At 42.2% G+C, this 19,904-nt stretch overlaps 2 protein-coding genes across 2 annotated transcripts in view; both read left to right on the forward strand.

The window, feature by feature from the left end:
* Positions 1-5,936: 5,936 nt before the first annotated feature.
* Positions 5,937-8,288, forward strand: hsf5 (heat shock transcription factor family member 5). The gene is made up of 5 exons (XM_071339784.1): positions 5,937-6,485; positions 6,612-6,932; positions 7,055-7,152; positions 7,313-7,750; positions 8,154-8,288. Exons 1-5 carry the CDS (start codon positions 5,939-5,941, stop codon positions 8,286-8,288), a joined length of 1,539 nt encoding a protein of 512 aa, XP_071195885.1. The 5' UTR covers positions 5,937-5,938.
* Positions 8,289-9,665: 1,377 nt separating this feature from the next.
* LOC139537900 (E3 ubiquitin-protein ligase RNF43-like) overlaps positions 9,666-19,904 on the forward strand; it is a 222,891-nt gene continuing 212,652 nt past the window's right edge. The window contains exon 1 of the mRNA XM_071339783.1: positions 9,666-11,441. Coding sequence (XP_071195884.1) covers positions 11,202-11,441 — 240 coding nt within the window. The 5' untranslated portion in view covers positions 9,666-11,201. The remainder of the gene's footprint in view (positions 11,442-19,904) is intronic.

Here is a 19,904-nt window from a genome sequence, read left to right on the forward strand (position 1 = left end):
CAGTCTATGGCTTGGGTGGCTGGAGTCTTGAACGGTTTCCGGGCCTTCCTTTCACTCCCCTAATATAGAAGCCTGGTCTCATAGACTATATGTAACATAGTAAAAGTAAATCCGGTACACTCAAATTAATATGATATACATTTGGTATGGTTACATAAGACAGATGGTTACTTAAGGCAAAAACTAAAGTAGGGTGATTGGTCGGGGTGGATGAGTAGACGTATAATGCTAATGTCTAGCAACCCAAAGGTTGCGAGTTTGAATCTCATCAAGGACAACTATTGCATTTTAGCTAATTACCAACTTTTCAACTACCTGCAACTTTTTAGCTACTTTGCAACTACTTAGCATGTTAGCTAACCCTTCCCCTAACCTTAACACTTTAACCTAACTCCTAAACTTAACCCTAACCCCTAGCCTAGCTAATGTTAGCCTGCTAGCTAACGTTAGCCACCTACATGTAGCTAGAATTCGTAACATACAGTATCAGTGTAACGGATGTGAAATGGCTAGCTAGTTAGCGGGTACGCGCTAGTTAGCGGGTACGCGCTAGTTAGCGGGTACGCGCTAGTTAGCGGGTACGCGCTAGTTAGCGGGTACGCGCTAGTTAGCGGGTACGCGCTAGTAGCGTTTCAATCAGTTACGTCACTTGCTCTGAAACGTAGAAGTAGTGTTGCACCTTGCTCTGCAAGAGCCGCGGCTTTTGTGGAGCGATGGGTAACGACGCTTCGTGGGTGACTGTTGTTGATGTGTGCAGAAGGTCCCTGGTTCGCGCCCGTGTCGTGGCGAGGGGACGGTCTAAAGTTATACTGTTACATCAGCAATGATGCTATTTAGGCCTATATAGCATCTGGGAAGTCATCAACAGCTATGGTTTCACTTCAACCCAGAATTAAACTAAAAATAGACAATACAATAGGCCTAGGTTTTCAAGCTCTGGTTGATTTCAAATGTAATAATATTTAATAATAATATGTAATAATATTTTCTGCTCTTTTGCACACCAGTATCTCTACTTGCTCTTCCTCATCTGCACATCTATCTATCCAGTGTTAATTTGCTAAATTGTAATTACTTCGCCACTACGGCCTATTTATTGCCTTTCCTCCTTACTTCATTTGCACACACTGTATACAGATTTTTCTATTGTGTTATTGACGGTACGTTTGTTTTTGTTGTTTTTGTCGCACTGCTTTGCTTTATCTTGGTCAGGTCGCAGTTGTAAATGAGAACTTGTTCTCAACTGGCCTACCTGGTTAAATAAAGGTGAAATAATTTTTTTTTTTTTGTAATATTGAATTGTGCTTGGTTGTCAATGCAACCATATAGCAACATTTGAAGGAGATAGTTCCATCTGTGCTACTGACATAGTCTGGCAAAATTAATTCCAGTTTGTCTACAAATGAATAATTGATGTTAGATGCATGTCTCCATCTCAACCAAAAAATCTCAGTTAAAGAATAGGACAAAAACCTAACTTTAAATAAAGTGCATTTAGAGTCTGATTTTGATTTAGTCCTATTCTTTATCTTAGATTGTTGGTGGATGGAACTATCAAAGCAGAAGATAAATCTCCTTCAAATATAGATTTTTGGTTATATTGTCAACCAAACACAATTTAACATTCCTTGTGTAATACACTAAATAGCCTATTAACTTGTCTGCACGTTGATATGGTTGGATTCAGGTATCCAACTCAACCTAAAATACAAGTTATATAATGGGATAAAGCCAATAGCTCCTTTAAATGTTGATATTTGGTTGCTGTTGTCAACAAAACACAATTCAATATTACTTTTGTAATACAGTAGGCCTAAATAGCCTAAAGTTAAGGATATCTTACAAATGTGATGTAACATTCAACCTTAAAATGAGCAACACATCCATGGCAACATTTTGAGTTTACTGTAACTATATATTTATTATTGGGTAATCATATAAAGGGTGCATTTTCAAGATAGCATGCATAGGTCGCTGCAGGTCTGTGGAGATCTCCACAACTGCTTTAATAATCTGTGCAGAATGTCGAACGGCATTGATCACTTCACACCATAATTGTAGGCCTACTTTTAATGTAATCTCCAACTGCAATCCAGGTCATTTTGGTTCTGTAATAAAATGAAGCACATGACTCTGTTGTATCAATAAACAAAATGTCTGACAATCTATTCCCATTTGAACTTTGCTGTGCTTTGAAAATGGTTGAAAGTGCAGTGATAGACATTTGATTGACAACTAACTTTTGTGTCTTTTTTGAGTGGGTGAATAATGGTTGTGATATCATTTAGCAACTTCTCAATCAAATATTACCCAATTATCCACGATGAAATAGGTTGACCACATGTCCCGGATTGTGGGGGACAGTGCCCGCATGCAACCACCACATATGGGGTCAGCCAAAAGGCAGGGGTTCACTTTTTCCCAAAAAATGTCACTCCTACTGGACCAGAATCCTCTTTATCTTGACCATCGGTGCGAGAGGCTTGAGCTCCGAGATCTTCACCACACCTGCCCCCTCAGGTAATTAATCCTCATTCACTTCCAATTTACCTCCAGAGCTATTGGATTACGGCTCATTCTGTTCGTACCTGACTTCAATCCTCCTCATTACTGCTAGCTTCATCAGAAAATACATAACCTACTTCCAGCCAGAGTCGACCCGTCATTCAGAGCAGGTGTGGGGCTTGGGGCTTGCCTGTTTTGCATGTTATTTTGTCATTAATACGTGTCACATATCAGTTTGCAAACAATGTAAAAAATAATATATATCATTGCGTTAATAAAGCTGCATACAAACATGGTCTCTTTTTGTTTTCTTGAGTAAGGCAGCTCCAAAATGCAGGTGTTTCAGCCTAGCTCAGTGTTTTCTGTGGAGGTGGGGCAAGCCAGCAAAAAATACGGAGCGTTGCACCGTGATTGGCTCAGTGTTCTGTCACTCATGGAGACACTACGTCACCGCCAAGTCTAAGAGGAGACCTTGAAAATTCTAGGACTTTGGGGTGCTGCCATAGAGTTACATTAGAAGTGCCCATCCAAGAAGGCTCAAGGTCATTGGCCACAGATAAAATTACGTCAAATCCCATTACATGTACAGTAGCTTTGATTGGACTGATCATGTGAACGTCATACTTTCGAAATATTAGCTAGCAGTCATCATCATGAATCAAGTCGACAATCTACTGGCAGATCCTTTTTAATCCGTGTCATATGAAGAGAAATATTGAAGAGAAATTATATATAAAACGTATCGGTGCTCCTCCATTGGACATAAACATAACAAGTTGGAAATCGCAAATTCAACAGGTGGTTTGAAAGGAATCAGTGACAGTGGCTGTGTGGTCCCAAATCTGGGATTAAGGGACTCTTTTCCAAGTTTAAAATTATAAACATTCAACATTGGCCATGCTGTCAATGAAGCATGATTTGTGACACGCCCAAAACAACTGTTAACTCGGAACTGCAAAAACTTGACTCCAGTAAATTGAAGACAAATGGGAAGTCAGGAATAAACGAGCTCCGACTGGGAAAATACATTTTGAACGGTCATCCAACTCTGAATTGTAAATCCGGCCTCTAGTTGTTTTGAAAGCACCATAAATCCAGAGAATGCCAGACATGATAAAATGTGCCCACAAAGGACCGCTGCGCCACCTTCCTGTTCAAGTGAGCACAGCAAAACAGGGTGAGTCCAAAAATGTTTTGTATGATGCTGCATTAATGATGTAATATGCCAGGGAGAGATGTATACTGTAGCTAACAAAGTAATACTACGTGTATGTTGTGTAGTAAGCTGTTAGTAGCCCATGTGCCTAACCCTAATAATTTGGTCTATTTACCCCTCTTAATTTCACCTACTGTTCTGACTTGGTGGTGCACATGTAGCCTATAACCTGTTTTGGAGAAATGTAATCATAGAATATTGTGAGAGCTTTCATTGCCTGCTTATATGCCCCGTTTATTTATCCTACGGTTTTGATTTGGTGTACAGGGAGAACACTGTAAGAACAGCCCATGTTTTGAATTCTGTCGCTGTACATTTCAAAAGTACTAAACAAATAGTTATATTGACTAACGTTACATCTGTCCTAGCTCGCTCATTAATATCTTAATCGAAATTACAGATGGCCTCTAATAGGCTTGTTGTCCCCTTATGCCATAGCTTGTACATCTCAATTGTCATTAGAAACCACATTTGTTTCAGAAAGTCAGCCATATCAACTATGTTTTTTTTAAAGGCAGTAAATGAGGCTGAATTCAATGTTTTGCTGCCAGACAAGGCTCCGCTGATAACCAGGCGTAGCTGTGGTAAGATATTGGGACTGCTGTTGGGACAGCTTTATGTAGGCCCTAACAGTTTGTGGACACCGTTTGTCACCGTTATAGTGCAATTGATGTATTGTTTAGTGTTGTGTTGTGTAGTGGCTTTGCTGGCATGCGTCCCACTTTCTTTTTTTGTTTGTTTCCCCACCAAGATTTACATGCTAAAATCGCCCCTGCTTCCAGCCATCTCTTCATCGACCCTAATCCTGGAATTACACTTTCATCGGAATGTAGGATTCCTTGTTCCAGGTGTCTCCATCCTTTTCCACTACTACTTTTACTTTGCGTTTCTTGACGCTGCCATGGTAGGCTTCCCTCCCAAAAGCCGCGTCTGGAAGCCTGTCTGATGCTCGTTGCCCCTACTTTTCCTGTTCCTCTTTATGCAAAACAGCGAGGCGGGTTTTCTTGCGCTGATATTGTTACAAAATCATGAAAGCCCATTGGCTAATCAGGACTGACATACCGTGGGAATTACAACCTTGCAGTAAATAACAATGCAATTTGGAAACTAACGCATGCAATTTAAATTATTATGTCCAGTTTCTAAAAAAATATTTACTGGGGGAGGTGGCGAAAATAATTGAGATAATAAACGTCAAGCCAAGGTGCAGGCACTCCTCACTGCTCAATACTTTTGAGCTAATATTCTACAGGAGGTGGAGGAACTCATGCCGACATTTTTTGAGGCGCAGGTACTCAGTTCGGGTGAGCTCCTGTCCAAGTCAAGTACAGTGTTAAAGTACTGTTTGTTTGTTGTTACTCAATCTAATTGGGTGGGCCTGGCTACCCAGTGGGAACATAGGCTTTCATCAATTGACAGGAGTTTCATGATTTTTATTTCTGAAGGTGGATTATTTATTTGTATTATAATTTATTTATTATTATTTTATTATTATTATATTTATTTCTGGGAGTGGATTATTATTATTATTAGCCTTAGGTTTAAAATCAGTGACCACTCTGCAAGAGCTGCCTCCAAAACAAGATTCATGTCGAAAAGAAACGCTAACCTGCGTAAAGTGCAAGGGTGTCAATATATTAAACCGTAACTGTAATAATTGTGTATCCACAAATACATTGAATCTGATTCTGAATGTGTTATAAAACGAAACATTTTCTCAATTCGGAAGTCGTGAACGTCCATAGCTCGAGCTTCGTCTTTGGTTCATCACGCTCGAGGATGTTGGAACGTTTTTTTTTTCGTGGAATTTGAACGGATTCAAAACAACTGTTCGGGAATACTTTCAACGGTTCTGAGGGAGATTGATCAAGCTATTGTGTGTTAAACAATACTAGATATAATTACACACATTTACAGAAAATAATCATATTATGAATTTTTAGCTATATACATTGTAGTTTAAACTCCCGTTATTTCCGTTGACTTGCTAAAGTACTTGATAACAGTTTTAGCTAGTCATCTTTGATAACGAACGAGGAGCTAGCTAACGTTAGCTACAAGTAACGTTACTAAGCTAACGATGTTAGCTAGCAGCTTGCCAATTGAATCGAGAAAAAAAATACTATTTAGCTAGCTACTTTAATTAGATATGAATATGCACTTGATAAGTTGTCACTGATTTTTGTAATTTTTTTTGTTTCTCAAACAGGCGAAAATATGGAGCTCGAAGAGGAACGCCTCACCATCCCCATCAATCCCAACAATTTTCCAGCGAAATTGTGGCGTTTGGTGAATAACCCCAAAAATCGATCGATACGTTGGGATCCCTGTGGTGAGGGTTTGATAATCGAACAGCAGCTATTTGAATCAGAGCTGCTGTCACCTCAGAAACAAACGTTTGACACCACTGACCTTTTCAAAACAACCAACTTTACAAGCTTCAACCGCCAGCTGAATCTTTATGGGTTCAGGAAGGTGGTCCATGGCCCCGGGGGCTCGGAGAAGAATGATGTCTCATCTCCGATGGACGGGATAAAACACCACTTCCACAACCCAAACTTCAAACAACATCATCCCGAACTGCTGGTGAATCTTAAGAGGCTGACAAGCAAAAACAAGGCGAAGATGGAAGCTGGCCTAGAAGTGAACTGCCGGCCCCCAGCAAATCGTTTCCACCGACTCATGGCAAATGGTGACGGTGGTGAGGAGAAAGTTAAAGTAGATAATAGAGGTACACTCAAATTGTCAATCATACCTGTACTTTGTATTTTAAACCAAAACGAGTAGCAACTGTAATTTAATAGCAAATTACTCAAATAACATACATTTTTGTGCCATAACTTCTCAGCCATGATACTCATGATATTGCTGTCATTCAATGTTTCCACAGGTTCCATGTTTGTTGGTCAGGTAAAACGACCATCTCCTTACCAACAGTACCACCAAAGCAGAATCCAGCCCATGAAGGACTATGATCGGACCCCTATCCCACCCCGCGGCTGGATCATGGGTCATGGGGATGCCCCCTCCCCCACCACCTTCTACACAGACAAGGGAATCCCCATATCTGTCATCCACCGGTTCCCTTCAGACACTTCCTGCAATGTGCAGTCCAGTCCGACTACTGTGCACATCCAGCAGGGTTCACAAAGCCTGGCAAACAGCTTGATCCCTCACCATGCTCAGTACCGACCTGGATTCTATTCCCCTGGTAACTATAATATACCATACCATGGAAGCACCCATTAGTTTAATACAGAAACACTGTGATTTCCTCATAAACAGTCATAGAAGTTTATTTATATACTTCTTGGTTGTGTTTGCTTTTTTCAGCATCAGTGTGCCAATGCTGCTCTCCAGGCTCAATGGACTCGGACTGCCATAGTGCCCACCAGACAACTCCCTCATACTCCCATTACAGCTATTACCAGGTAGGTGGGAATCTAACGACTACCCATAAAGCAGCATGTCTGCAAATCTTTCCAGTGGGATCTAGATTTCATATGGGTGAAAATATGCGGAGCATATGAGTCAACATTTCATGCTTGAAATTTCAAGCTGTGAAATTTATATTTTGAATCCCATATCTAGCCAAACTGTCCTGTGGGCTTTCTGTATCCTGGCAATCAAAACCAGGACTGGCAGAGCAGTGAAACCCAGGAGACCAACAAGAGTGATGTCAACTTGGACACAGTCTTCCAGCTAGTGGACGAGTTGCACCACAATTCCCCCAAAATACGCATGGTCAAAGTGGAGACCCCAGAGCGCCAGCAGCCGGTCCTGTCCACCTCTACATCATCAGGGCCCCAGCCCATCACCACCATCCACAGCTCCCCTCACACAGTCAATGTCTCTTCCCAGCTTGACTCCTCATTTAACTCCAACCCAGTGACTCCACGCGGGCCCATCATTATAGCAGTCCCGGGGAACGTTCCTCCTCAGGGAATAGCCATCACTGTCGGTGGTCCCGTGGCTGAGCAGCCAGTGAAGAGGGAGGACAAACCTGTGTCTGTGGATGCCTATCAGAAGGTAAGCTAGCGTAGTTTTGTAAAAACCTGTCACATGGAGGCTATATCTATCAGAATCAGAATCACTTTTATTTGCCAAGTACATTTACACATACCTGGAATTTGAATAGGTGCTGCCAGAAATAGACAAATGTATAGACAGAAATGTACAAAGTCAACATACATAATTATACAATAGAAATACAGTAAACATACAACTATAGAGTATAGACTGGTTTACAGTGAGGATATACAATTTACAAAACCAGCGTATTTAGAACTGTGAGTGGAAAGAGAAAGCAAAAACACTTAGTCCGTATGACTTAGTAATCAACTTAATAAACAGGTATGGTGTGGATGGTCATCAGCGGTCCTGATGAACTCTGTTGTATAATAGGAGATGGATCATGCTGTGATTTCCCCAGTGCCCTGAGGAAGCTTCAGAGTACATCACCAAGGTGAAGGAGATCCAGGTGGTGGACTCAGAGGTCTGCAGTGTTCTACATGATGTTACTGTCTGCAGCCTCAGCCTGGAGAACGAGCACCAGACAGCAAACTAAATCTCCTGGTAAGACAACTATCCACTTACACCTCTGCACAATCCTTACTGCTGCTATCTTGGCAAGGTGTCCCTTGTAAAAGAGATTCTATATCTCAATGGGACTTTCCTTGGTAAATAAAAAATAGGCAGAGGCTACAGATCCGTAGGTAACCGTCCCGATCCCCAGAGATGACGATCCGTATCAAGTTCAATGCATGTGTTTCTTTACATGCTGGTTTTTGTGGCACACTCCATTCACATTTCTCATTGTCAATCGTACTATGCTATTATATTCAGTTCTGTTTTATGTTATTAGAATACTATCGTTGTGATCTTGCAGACATTGATTTAGCTTTGATCTAACTTAATTAAACAAGCTTCACCATTCACTAGAGTAGCCTGTGCGTAAGATAGAGAATCCTGCACATGCGCAGAAGCTGTTGGGACCTTTAGCTGTCGGGAAGAGGGGTCCAGAGAAGTCTGATCCGCAGCCACTCCGTTTTAATAAAACAATACACAGTGACGAATAATGTCAACGGTGAGGAATAGATTAGTGGGATCATGACAAAATTAATGTACACATTTTAATTTCATCTTTTAGATCTGAACTTGTTGGTTGAAGTGGCATGCACGCAAGAATGTTGACCATAGTCAGACCAGGATGTCCCAAGTTTTCAGTTTTGCTACTCAGGCTCAAGTCTGAATTTGCTGTAGCTTCTTGTTGAAATACGTTTACCTATGTTACTTGTATGTCACTGATAAAGAAATATATATTTTCCTGATAGTACACATATTGGACATTGTACATAGTTCAGCCCTGTTCTAATTTATTCTTATTTATATGATAACTTTACAGAATTTTAATTGACATATGACAGTTTTATTCTGAATGCTTAATCTTGGAATTAATTAATGCATACCAAGATTAATTTGTCATTTTAACTTAAAGAACAAGTAGCTTTTAATGTTTATTCCTCATTTGTTTTAGTTTGACACCAAAAAGTTACCTTTTTACATATTTTGAAATGCCACAAAAAAAATCTGTTTTAACCGTTAATTATTTTTTTAAATAATTTTTGACTTCTGGACATGATATAATTGGTTTATAATGTTAAAAGATTATTCTGATTAAAATGTGATATAATTCATTGGTTCTTTGCGTTTCATTTCTTGCATCTTGTTCTTGTTTGTATGGAGGCCTCAAAAGTGGGCTACAGCCTACTGGTAAAGGGTCCATTCCGGGATCTTATCCTAAAGGAGATGTAAAGTGACGCTCGGCTGTTACCAGTGTTGTCAGCTGGAGGGCGCCCGGTGTCGTCTTTCGTCTGTTGGAAGTGCAGCTCCACCCTCGGTGACAGGCAGTCAGCAGGTAGACAGACAGACAGTCGATGAGATCCCAGGGGAGGGAGACTCGACTAGGCATGCTTCAAGGACTTAGTAAATGTACACTCGTGTCTGTTTGCAACTTTTCAACATTTGTATGACCAATATTAGTGTTTTAACGACATAAACGCTGTTAAGCGATTATACATTTGTTAAACCTTTCTTTTCAGTACCTCTTTTAATACTGAAGTTTATATTATTATTTTTTAAGCAGCGGCGGGAAGGATCTCTTTTCAGAATTGTTACAACTTTCAGACGTGGAACACGGGGAAAATACTTTTTTGGAGGCTGCCAAGGAGCGAACAGGTTTTAGATGCGTAGCAACTTTAGTGGGCGATAGACATAATTGTTGATGCGTCGGCTGCAGAAATGACACGAGATTTATACTCCTATTTAATTAACTAGTTACATGTTAAGTAACTAATGCAACGATTCCATTTGGATTAGTTAAACTTTTCAAGAGTCCGGAAATCTCCTGTTGTCAACTTTACAGTGGCATTTTTGTCAATAGATTGTCGCTACGGAGCCTATGAAAGTTACTGTTGCATTTTCGTCGTTTACTGTATTGTCGCCTTTCATCTTGGAATCCGTCATATCAACCAACATCAACCTGACTTTGTTCCTCTTGGTTTCTGAAACCTCTGCGTGGGGATATCGTCACAATATCCTATCCAGCGTAAAGAGTATGTGATTTGCTTTTTAGGTATTTGACAACTTGTTGCGTCTGGAGCCCTTCTGCCAGATTTGACTTTTTTTTTTTCTTGCTCTGGAAATGGAATACCGGTACATTGGATACACTTTGGTTTTAAATCAGGCAAAACTGTAGAATGTCTATAGTGGGTTCGGCACGAATTAAAGTACAAACATTGTTGCAAAATGTTTATTGAAATCTTGCCCGTGGTTGAAGATTACAAGAGCCGCCGTGTGCTCGGACTGAACCGATCTGTCTATGACAACTATAACAAGCACGTTGAAAACGAGGACCGGGCCGCTGTTTATCTCATGTAAGGAGCTCGTGCTGTATGTGAACGGTGAACTAAATGTAAAGTCTATTCAACTATAAGCGACGCAATTCCAATTATTGATTTGATGTTGTCGAACTTGTGCATGCAATGTTTGGCCTCTCCTGTTAGTGATACCGGTTAACACACATGATCTACATCTTATCTTATTAGGCTAAGTATGTTATATTTATTTGATGGTTAGCAATTCCATAATTTAGAAGCAAACGTTCAGATTTTTTTCTTATGAGTGAATATGAAGACCACTTTACTTGGCGTGTTTAATAACTGTTTTTACCTGGAACAAACGTTCAAAGCGGGATAAGAATTCATTACAAAACCACAAGACAACATGGCAGTCCGTGAGTCTTAACACTTTGGATAAAACCCTGTATTTCGAGCCGTTTTCACGGGTTTCTACCATTTCTAACCCATAAAGCAGAGGACCGGCGTTGGGCCATATATTTCTTGTCCTGAATCAACATTGGTGGTTACCAGCTTTTGAAGTCCACGATGTACACCCGGAGCCCGCGGCTACAGCCGATCCAATGATCGTTCTCCAGCGGCGACTGGCCGGGCTCTGGCCGTGGCTGCTCATGGCGGCCCTGCAGGTGGTGTTTGGCCAGACGGGCCTGGAGCTGGCGGCGGCCGTCGAGACGGAGCGCTCGGCCCTCAGGGCTGTCATCAAGGTGACACTGCTGAGAGACGAGCCAACGGGGAAGCCCATCACTCTGGAAGGGCTGTTTGTCGGAGGGAGCGCCGGCTCTGCAGAGGGGAAGCTCATGCAGGTACGTGTCACGTCATAAAGGTTCCCAGGTCCACCAGATCATGTGCAGTGCAATTCAAGTCAAGTGCATACTGGCTACATTTTCTAGTTTGGCTTTCAATAACTATGTGGTAATACATTTTCCAAAGTGTGGTTATTGGCTTAAAATATCCCATGCATCTTTAATCAGTTATGTCACGGATTCACTCCGTTGAGATACAGTGTGTTGTATTATAGGTCTGGTAGGCCATTGGACTGTGTCTGGTATAGATGCTGTAAAGTGTTCAATGGAACTCGACCGAAACAGTGGAAATGTCATGGGAAAGATGCCGGTCCTCTGCTTTAAAAATCTGAGTATAATTATTGGATGGGTGTCAACCCCAATATACAGTATGTTCATGTCATCATCACCAATCAACAGCATTCCTTTTAAAATGACTGACTATCACCACCACTTTGCTACCAGTTTATACGAACAGGAGTTAGCATTTTGCAGTCACTTATTCTAAACCTGAAAAGGGACAACTTCTAAATGTTATGCAGGGAAAACAATCAATACACTACACTATATGTATACACTATATGTATCCAAAAGTATGTGGACACATGTTCGTTGAACATCTCATTCCTATATCATGGGCATTAAAATGGTGTTGGTCTCCTTTTTGCTGCATTAACAGCCTCCACTTCTGGGAAGGCTTTCCACTAGATGTTGAAACATTGCTTTGGGGACTTCAGCCACAAGAGCTTTAGTGAGGTCGGGCATTGATGTTGGACGATTAGGCCTGGCTCGCAGTCGGCGTTCCAATTCATCCCAAAGGTGTTCGATGGGGTTGAGATCAGGGCTAGGTGCAGGCTAGTCAAGTTCTTCCACACCGATCTCAACAAACCATTTCAGTATGGACCTAGCTTTGTGCACGGGGGCTTTGTCATGCTGAAACAGGAAAGGGCCTTCCCCAAACTGTTGCCACAAGGTTGGAAGCACAGAATCGCAGTGGTGGAAAAATAACCCAATTGTCATACTTCAGTAAAAGTAAAGATAGAAAATGACTCAAGTAAAAGTAAAAGTCACCCAGTAAAATACTACTTGAATAAAAGGATCTGTTTTTAAATATACTTAAGTATATTTTAGCAATTACATTGACTTTTTATACTTAAATATCAAAAGTAAAAGTATGAATCATTTCAAATTCTTTATATTAAGCAAACCAGACGGTAGCATTCTCCTGGCATCCGCCAAACCCAGATTTGTCCGTCGGACTGCCAGACAATGAAGCGTGATTCATCACTCCAGAGAACACGTTTCCACTGCACCAGAGTCCAAAAGCGGTGAGCTTTACACCACTCCAGCCGACTCTTGGCATTGTGCATAGTGATCTTAGGCTTGTGTGCGGCTGCAATGCCATGAAACCCATTTCATGAAGCTCTGACGAACAGTTCTCGTGCTGATGTTGCTTCCATAGGCGGTTTGGAACTCGGTAGTGTGTGTTGCAACTCAGGACAGAAGATTTTTACACGCTTCAGCGGTCCCGTTCTGTGAGCTTGTGTGGCCTACCACGTCATGGCTGAGCCGTTGTTGCTCCTGGACGTTTCCACTTCACAATAACAGCACTTACAGTTGACCGAAGAAGCTCTAGCAGGGCAGAAATGTGCAGATCTGATTTGTTGGAAAGGTGGCATCCTATGATGGTGCCAAGTTGAAAGTCACTGAGCTCTTCAGTACGGGCCATTCTGCTGCTAATGTTTGTCTATAGAGATTGCATGGCTGTGCGCTTGATTTTATACACCTGTCAGCAACGGGTGTGGCTGAGATAGCTGAATCCACTAATTTGAAGGGGTGTCCACACACCTTTGCGTACGTAGTGTATATCCAAATCAGACTTAAGTAACCACATTGTGTTCCTGTTACAATACATAAATCATGATGGGTTTGACTTATATCCACTAAGTTAGATCAGATTTGTTGACTATGCCAATCCAACGTCCTTCTATCCCCCACAGTCTGCGTTCCATTGACGTCTTTACTGCATCTTATTCACATCGAGAGCACCACAGGCATCATGCCCCGTTTGAGTTGATGGTTATGGCTTGTTTTAACCATGTTTTCCACCCTGGCTCGCTTCACTTTGGCACGTTCACCTTGGCAAACTGAAGTTAACACTGTGTCATATCCCAAACCACCAAATAACCCCCATAGACAAACAGGGTTCAATCTCAGGCCATCTTTTTTGTAATCTTGTTGATCTCAGTCACTATAATGTAATAGGTTATTGATCTGCTAGACCTATAATGCTGTCGCTATAGTGGAAGCTGCCTTTGTTATCACTCGTTGTTATGCTGTTTTGTGTGATGACAGAACATCAACATTCTTCCGGAACAATAGTGTTGACATACAGTACATATTTGTATTTTTATTGTTTTTCTTCCTGCCTGCCGATACCATACTGGTTAGGGTTGAGAGTGCCAACTTCTCCACCCAAACATTTTTATCAAGCTGATAGATTTGTAGTTACCTAAATTATTAGAGCCAGCCATGCTCTGAAGTTGCCGGAAAACTCCCCGTTTTAATATTTCATACTGAACATAGTGATTTAAACATCAAACAATGCATTCCATGCATGTTCAATAGTTGAGATCAAAAGCTGCATTTAAAAACCATATTTGTATAATTGACTCATGCCCTTACTGGGCAGAATGCACATGCCAAAACCATAGGCATACATGTGGTCTTTACTGTACATCTTTACTGTACATCTTTGCTGTACATCTTTACTGTACATCTTTGCTGCACATCTTTACTGTACATCTTTGCTGTACATCTTTACTGTACATCTTTGCTGCACATCTTTACTGTACATCTTTACTGTACATCTTTGCTGCACATCTTTACTGTACATCTTTGCTGCACATCTTTACTGTACATCTTTGCTGCACATCTTTACTGTACATCTTTGCTGCACATCTTTACTGTACATCTTTGCTGCACATCTTTACTGTACATCTTTGCTGCACATCTTTACTGTACATCTTTGCTGCACATCTTTACTGTACATCTTTGCTGCACATCTTTACTGTACATCTTTGCTGTACATCTTTACTGTACATAATTACTGTACATCTTTGCTGCACATCTTTACTGTACATCTTTACTGTGCATCTTTACATCTTTACTGTACATCTTTACTGTGCATCTTTACATCTTTACTGTACATCTTTACTGTGCATCTTTACATCTTTACTGTACATCTTTACTGTGCATCTTTACATCTTTACTGTACATCTTTACTGTACATTTTCCCTCCTACTATTCTGCAAGCCAGGCCCCTCACTCTGTGGTGCGTAGTTTTCCCACTCTGTGGTGCGTAGGTTTCCCACTCTGTGGTGCGTAGGTTTCCCACTCTGTGGTGCGTAGGTTTCCCACTCTGTGGTGCGTAGGTTTCCCACTCTGTGGTGCGTAGTTTTCTCATTCTGTGGTGCGTAGGTTTCCCACTCTGTGGTGCGTAGGTTTCCCACTCTGTGGTGCGTAGGTTTCCCACTCTGTGGTGCGTAGGTTTCCCACTCTGTGGTGCGTAGGTTTCCCACTCTGTGGTGCGTAGGTTTCCCACTCTGTGGTGCGTAGGTTTTCCCACTCTGTGGTGCGTAGTTTTCTCATTCTGTGGTGCGTAGTTTTCTCATTCTGTGGTGCGTAGTTTTCCCACTCTGTGGTGCGTAGGTTTCCCACTCTGTGGTGCGTAGGTTTCCCACTCTGTGGTGCGTAGGTTTCCCACTCTGTGGTGCGTAGTTTTCTCATTCTGTGGTGCGTAGGTTTCCCACTCTGTGGTGCGTAGGTTTCCCACTCTGTGGTGCGTAGGTTTCCCACTCTGTGGTGCGTAGGTTTCCCACTCTGTGGTGCGTAGGTTTCCCACTCTGTGGTGCGTAGGTTTTCCCACTCTGTGGTGCGTAGGTTTCCCACTCTGTGGTGCGTAGTTTTCTCATTCTGTGGTGCGTAGTTTTCTCATTCTGTGGTGCGTAGTTTTCTCACTCTGTGGTGCGTAGGTTTCCCACTCTGTGGTGCGTAGGTTTCCCACTCTGTGGTGCGTAGGTTTCCCACTCTGTGGTGCGTAGTTTTCTCATTCTGTGGTGCGTAGTTTTCTCATTCTGTGGTGCGTAGTTTTCTCACTCTGTGGTGCGTAGGTTTCCCACTCTGTGGTGCGTAGGTTTCCCACTCTGTGGTGCGTAGGTTTCCCACTCTGTGGTGCGTAGGTTTCCCACTCTGTGGTGCGTAGGTTTTCCCACTCTGTGGTGCGTAGTTTTCTCACTCTGTGGTGCGTAGTTTTCTCACTCTGTGGTGCGTAGTTTTCTCACTCTGTGGTGCGTAGTTTTCTCACTCTGTGGTGCGTGGTTTTCTCACTCTGTGGTGCGTGGTTTTCTCACTCTGTGGTGCGTAGTTTTCCCACTCTGTGGTGCGTAGTTTTCCCACTCTGGTGCGTAGTTTTCTCATTCTGTGGTGCGTAGTTTTCTCACTCTGGTGCGTAGTTTTCTCATTCTGTGGTGCGTAGTTTTCTCACTCTGTGGTGCGTAGTTTTCCCACTCTGTGGTGCGTAGTTTTCCCACTCTGGTGCGTAGTTTTCTCATTCTGTGGTGCGTAGTTTTCTCACTCTGGTGCGTAGTTTTCTCACTCTGTGGTGCGTAGTTTTCTCACTCTGTGGTGCGTAGTTTTCTCACTCTGGTGCGTAGTTTTCTCACTCTGTGGTGCGTAGTTTTCTCATTCTGTGGTGCGTAGTTTTCTCACTCTGGTGCGTAGTTTTCTCACTCTGTGGTGCGTAGTTTTCTCACTCTGTGGTGCGTAGTTTTCTCACTCTGTGGTGCGTGGTTTTCTCACTCTGGTGCGTAGTTTTCTCATTCTGTGGTGCGTAGTTTTCTCATTCTGTGGTGCGTAGTTTTCTCATTCTCATTCTGACTCATACATGGATTCGGGTTGTTGGGGAACTAAAGCAAGGCTAAGTCAATTTATTTTCGATCGGAGAAGAAAGGGAGGACAGATGAGGTACTGTAGGGTCTTGTCTGTCCTCACTCACCAGGTGCAGGAGGCATTTTGAATGGATAACCAGATGCTGCAGACAGCCATAATTGATAAGAAAGTACATGGCCTTTTCCATGGGGGAAAGTCCAATATTAGACATGGTGGTGAAGAGGAGTACAGTGGATTTTATAAGAAATATATGCTCATCTACATTTGCTTTAACGTTTGTGTGTGTGTGTACACGCTTGCATCCGAATGTGTGTACACTTAGAAAACATGGTTCCAAAAGAGTTCTTCGGCTGTCCCCGTAGGAGAACCCTTTCAAGAACCCTTTTTTTTCCCAGATAGAAAACTTTTTTGTTCCATTTAGAACCTTCTGTAGAAAGGGTTCTACATGGAACCCAAAAGGGTTCTACTTCGAACCAAAAAGTGTTATTGAAAGGGTTCTCCTATGAGGACACCCAAAGAACCCTTTAAGGTTCTAGAGAGCACCTTTTTTTCCTAAGAGTGTATGTGTGATGTTGATTCTTGATAACATGTATTTTTAGAGCGGTATTTCCATAGCAGTGCTGCTGAGAAGATCAGAGGAGTCATTCATTTACATTGAGGCAATGAGGCCTTTCTTTCCTTATAACACTGTGTGTTTCTGTGATATGTCACGTTAGATCTGAGCGATAACGTTGGACTTGACCTGGAAGGAGGAGTGCATTACAGTGTGACAGTTTATTTTTGTAAGAAAGTAGTTTCTAGATTCCTGTTTTACTGAGCGTGCATCCCAAATGGCATCCTTTTCTCCATATTGTGCACCATTTTTGATCAGGGCCCATAGGACACTGGTCAAAAGTAGGGCAGATAAGTATATAGCAAATTGGGTGGCATTTGGGCTGCATCCTGGTGTCCTACACCAGGTGACAAGGTTGATCAGGGTTGTGGAAGTGATGGCTGACTACAGTATTTCCCTGAAGGTGTGAAGTGATCGTTAGGCTTCTGACTGCTGTTGTTCACTCAGCTCAGTTTACTTACCTGGGGACGATGACAGTTCTAATCCAGCGGACGATAAGATCCCTGTTTATTTTTCCTTCAGGTGAACACAAATCCCAACGCCACTGGTGAGTGTAGCCTGCGATGATGGTGATGACGTTTGGCCGGCTCTGCTGGGGCCAAATGAGATACTCTGGTCTAGGCCTGGGGTACACCACTTCATATTGAATCAACATGTATTCACTTCTAATTCACATCATTGCGGTCCTCTTTAAGCACTCAATTGTTGGTGGAGTTACAGTTGAATCAGTTGAGTTTGTGTCTTATGCTTTACCCACACTGATTGTCTGCACAGAGGCAGTGTTATGCTGTGAGACTGGCTGTGTACGAAATGGCACCCTATTCCCTATATAGTGCACTACTTTTGACCAGGGCGCTTGTCAAAATGGGTGCACTATATAGGGATAGGAAAGTAGTGCACTGTATAGGGCATAGGGTTCCGTTTCAGCCTCACACTGTGCGATTCTGTGTCTTTGTTGCAGTGCAGAGTACTATTCCAACATGGTCTCGGAGCATTTCGTATTGTTCTGTACGTAAATCCGAGAAAGTATGTGGACACAGTATGAGGTTTTCCACTAGATGTTGGAACATTGCTGCGGGGACTAGCTTCCATTCATCCACAAGAGCATTAGTGAGGTTGGGCACTGATGTTGGGCGATTAAGCCTGGGTCGCAGTCTGTGTTCCAATTCATCCCAAAGGTGTTTGATGGGGTTGAGGTCAGGGCTCTGTGCAGGCCAGTCAAGTTCTTCTACACTGATCTCGATAAATCATTTCTGTATGGACCTCGCTTTGTGCACGGGGGCGTTGTCATGCTGAAACAGGAAAGGGACTTCTTCAAACTGTTGCCACTAAGTTGGAAGCGCAAAATCATCTAGAATATCATTGTATGCTGTAGCGTTAAGATTTCCCTTCACTGGAACTAAAGGGCCTAGGCCGAACCATGAAAAACAGCCCCAGACCATTATTCTACCTCCACCAACCTTTACAGTTGGCACTATGCATTCAGGCAGGTAGCGTTCTCCTGGCATCCGCCAAACCCAGATTTGTCTGCCAAACCCAGCTTCACCGTCTGATTCATCACTCTAGAGAACATGTTTCCACTGCTCCAGAGTCCAATGGTGGCGAGCTTTACACCACTCCATCCAACACTTGGCATTGTGAATGGTGATCTCTTTGGCTTGTTCGGCCATGAAAAACCCATTTCATAAAGCTCCCGACAAACAGTTATTGTGCTGACGTTGCTTCCAGTTTGGAACTCGGTAGTGAGTGTTGCAACTGAGGACAGAATATTTTTTACGTGATACGTCCTTCAGCACTAGGCGGTTCTGTTCTGTGAGCTTGTGTGGCCTACCACTTTGCGGCTGAGCCGTTGTTGCTCCTATACTTTTGTATATATAGTGTGGTTCACTAACGTTAGCTAGGCTAGGGGTTAGGGTTAATGTTAGGGTTAAGTTTAGGATTTCGGTTAAAGGGTTAAGGTTAGGGGAAGGGTTATCTAACATGCTAAGTAGTTGCAAATTAGCTAAAAAGTTGTAAGTAGCTGAAAAGTAGCTAATAAGCTACATTTACATTTACATTTAAGTCATTTAGCAGACGCTCTTAAAATGCTAATGTTGTCCACATTATACGTTTACCCATCCACCACAAACAACCACCCTCCTTTAATTTTTGCCTTAAGTAACCATCTATCTTATGTAACCATACCAAATGTAACATGTCATCCATACTAAATGGAGGGTTTCGGATTTGCATACAGAATAATAGGAAATGCGACCAGGTTGAGTATTCCTGTTTCAACAGGCCTCTATTGCCTCTGAGCGCAGCTTTATGTTCAACGCTTTATGTTCCTGTCTTCCTTCCGGGGAAACTGGATGGGGGATGAAAGGAGGTATCCATCGCTCTCTCTCTCTCTCTTTCTCACTAAACAACAACGCACATTCCAGATTCCACAAAGTTTGTGACTTGTGTTTTTATTTTGTGTTGGATCGCTAAAGACACTACCTATAGAGATATGAATTCTAATACACTTTAATGGGTTGGATTCAATGAATACACCTTTACTCCAACTGGTTTATTAAAGATGTGTGTTTACCTTGAAGTACTTCAGAGCTGAGTAGAGTTGAACAGCTCTGAGACTGAGAGCGAAACGTGGTTCGTACAGGACTTGTATAACTATACAACGTGGTCGTGTAATTATTAGCCCAGCATGTCTGTTTTTCCAGTTGACGATTCGGACGGGTTTAGATTTACCAAACTGCCCTCATGTAATCATTTTTTTCTCTCTTTCAAAATGGACCTTTTTGATGGTCAGGCGTGTTCTAGGCGTGAAGATATTTCAACTTGTCTAGAGAGAATGTCAAAATAATATCAATAAGAACCATGAAATGTACGCTATGCAGACATTTAATTAACTGACGTATTTGGCAGTTTATGAATTGGTT

Source organism: Salvelinus alpinus, chromosome 13 (genome assembly GCF_045679555.1).
Source record: "Salvelinus alpinus chromosome 13, SLU_Salpinus.1, whole genome shotgun sequence".
In the NCBI taxonomy this organism is placed as follows: domain Eukaryota; kingdom Metazoa; phylum Chordata; class Actinopteri; order Salmoniformes; family Salmonidae; genus Salvelinus; species Salvelinus alpinus.

Bases quoted from the DNA above. Each gene is read 5' to 3' on its own strand.
- hsf5 (XM_071339784.1), top strand. From the start codon at position 5,939: ATGGAGCTCGAAGAGGAACGCCTCACCATCCCCATCAATCCCAACAAT. The intron at 6,486-6,611 runs GTATTTTAAACC...ATGTTTCCACAG, and splicing joins GTCAATCATACCTGTACTTT to GTTCCATGTTTGTTGGTCAG. The intron at 7,751-8,153 runs GTAAGCTAGCGT...TGATTTCCCCAG, and splicing joins CTGTGGATGCCTATCAGAAG to TGCCCTGAGGAAGCTTCAGA.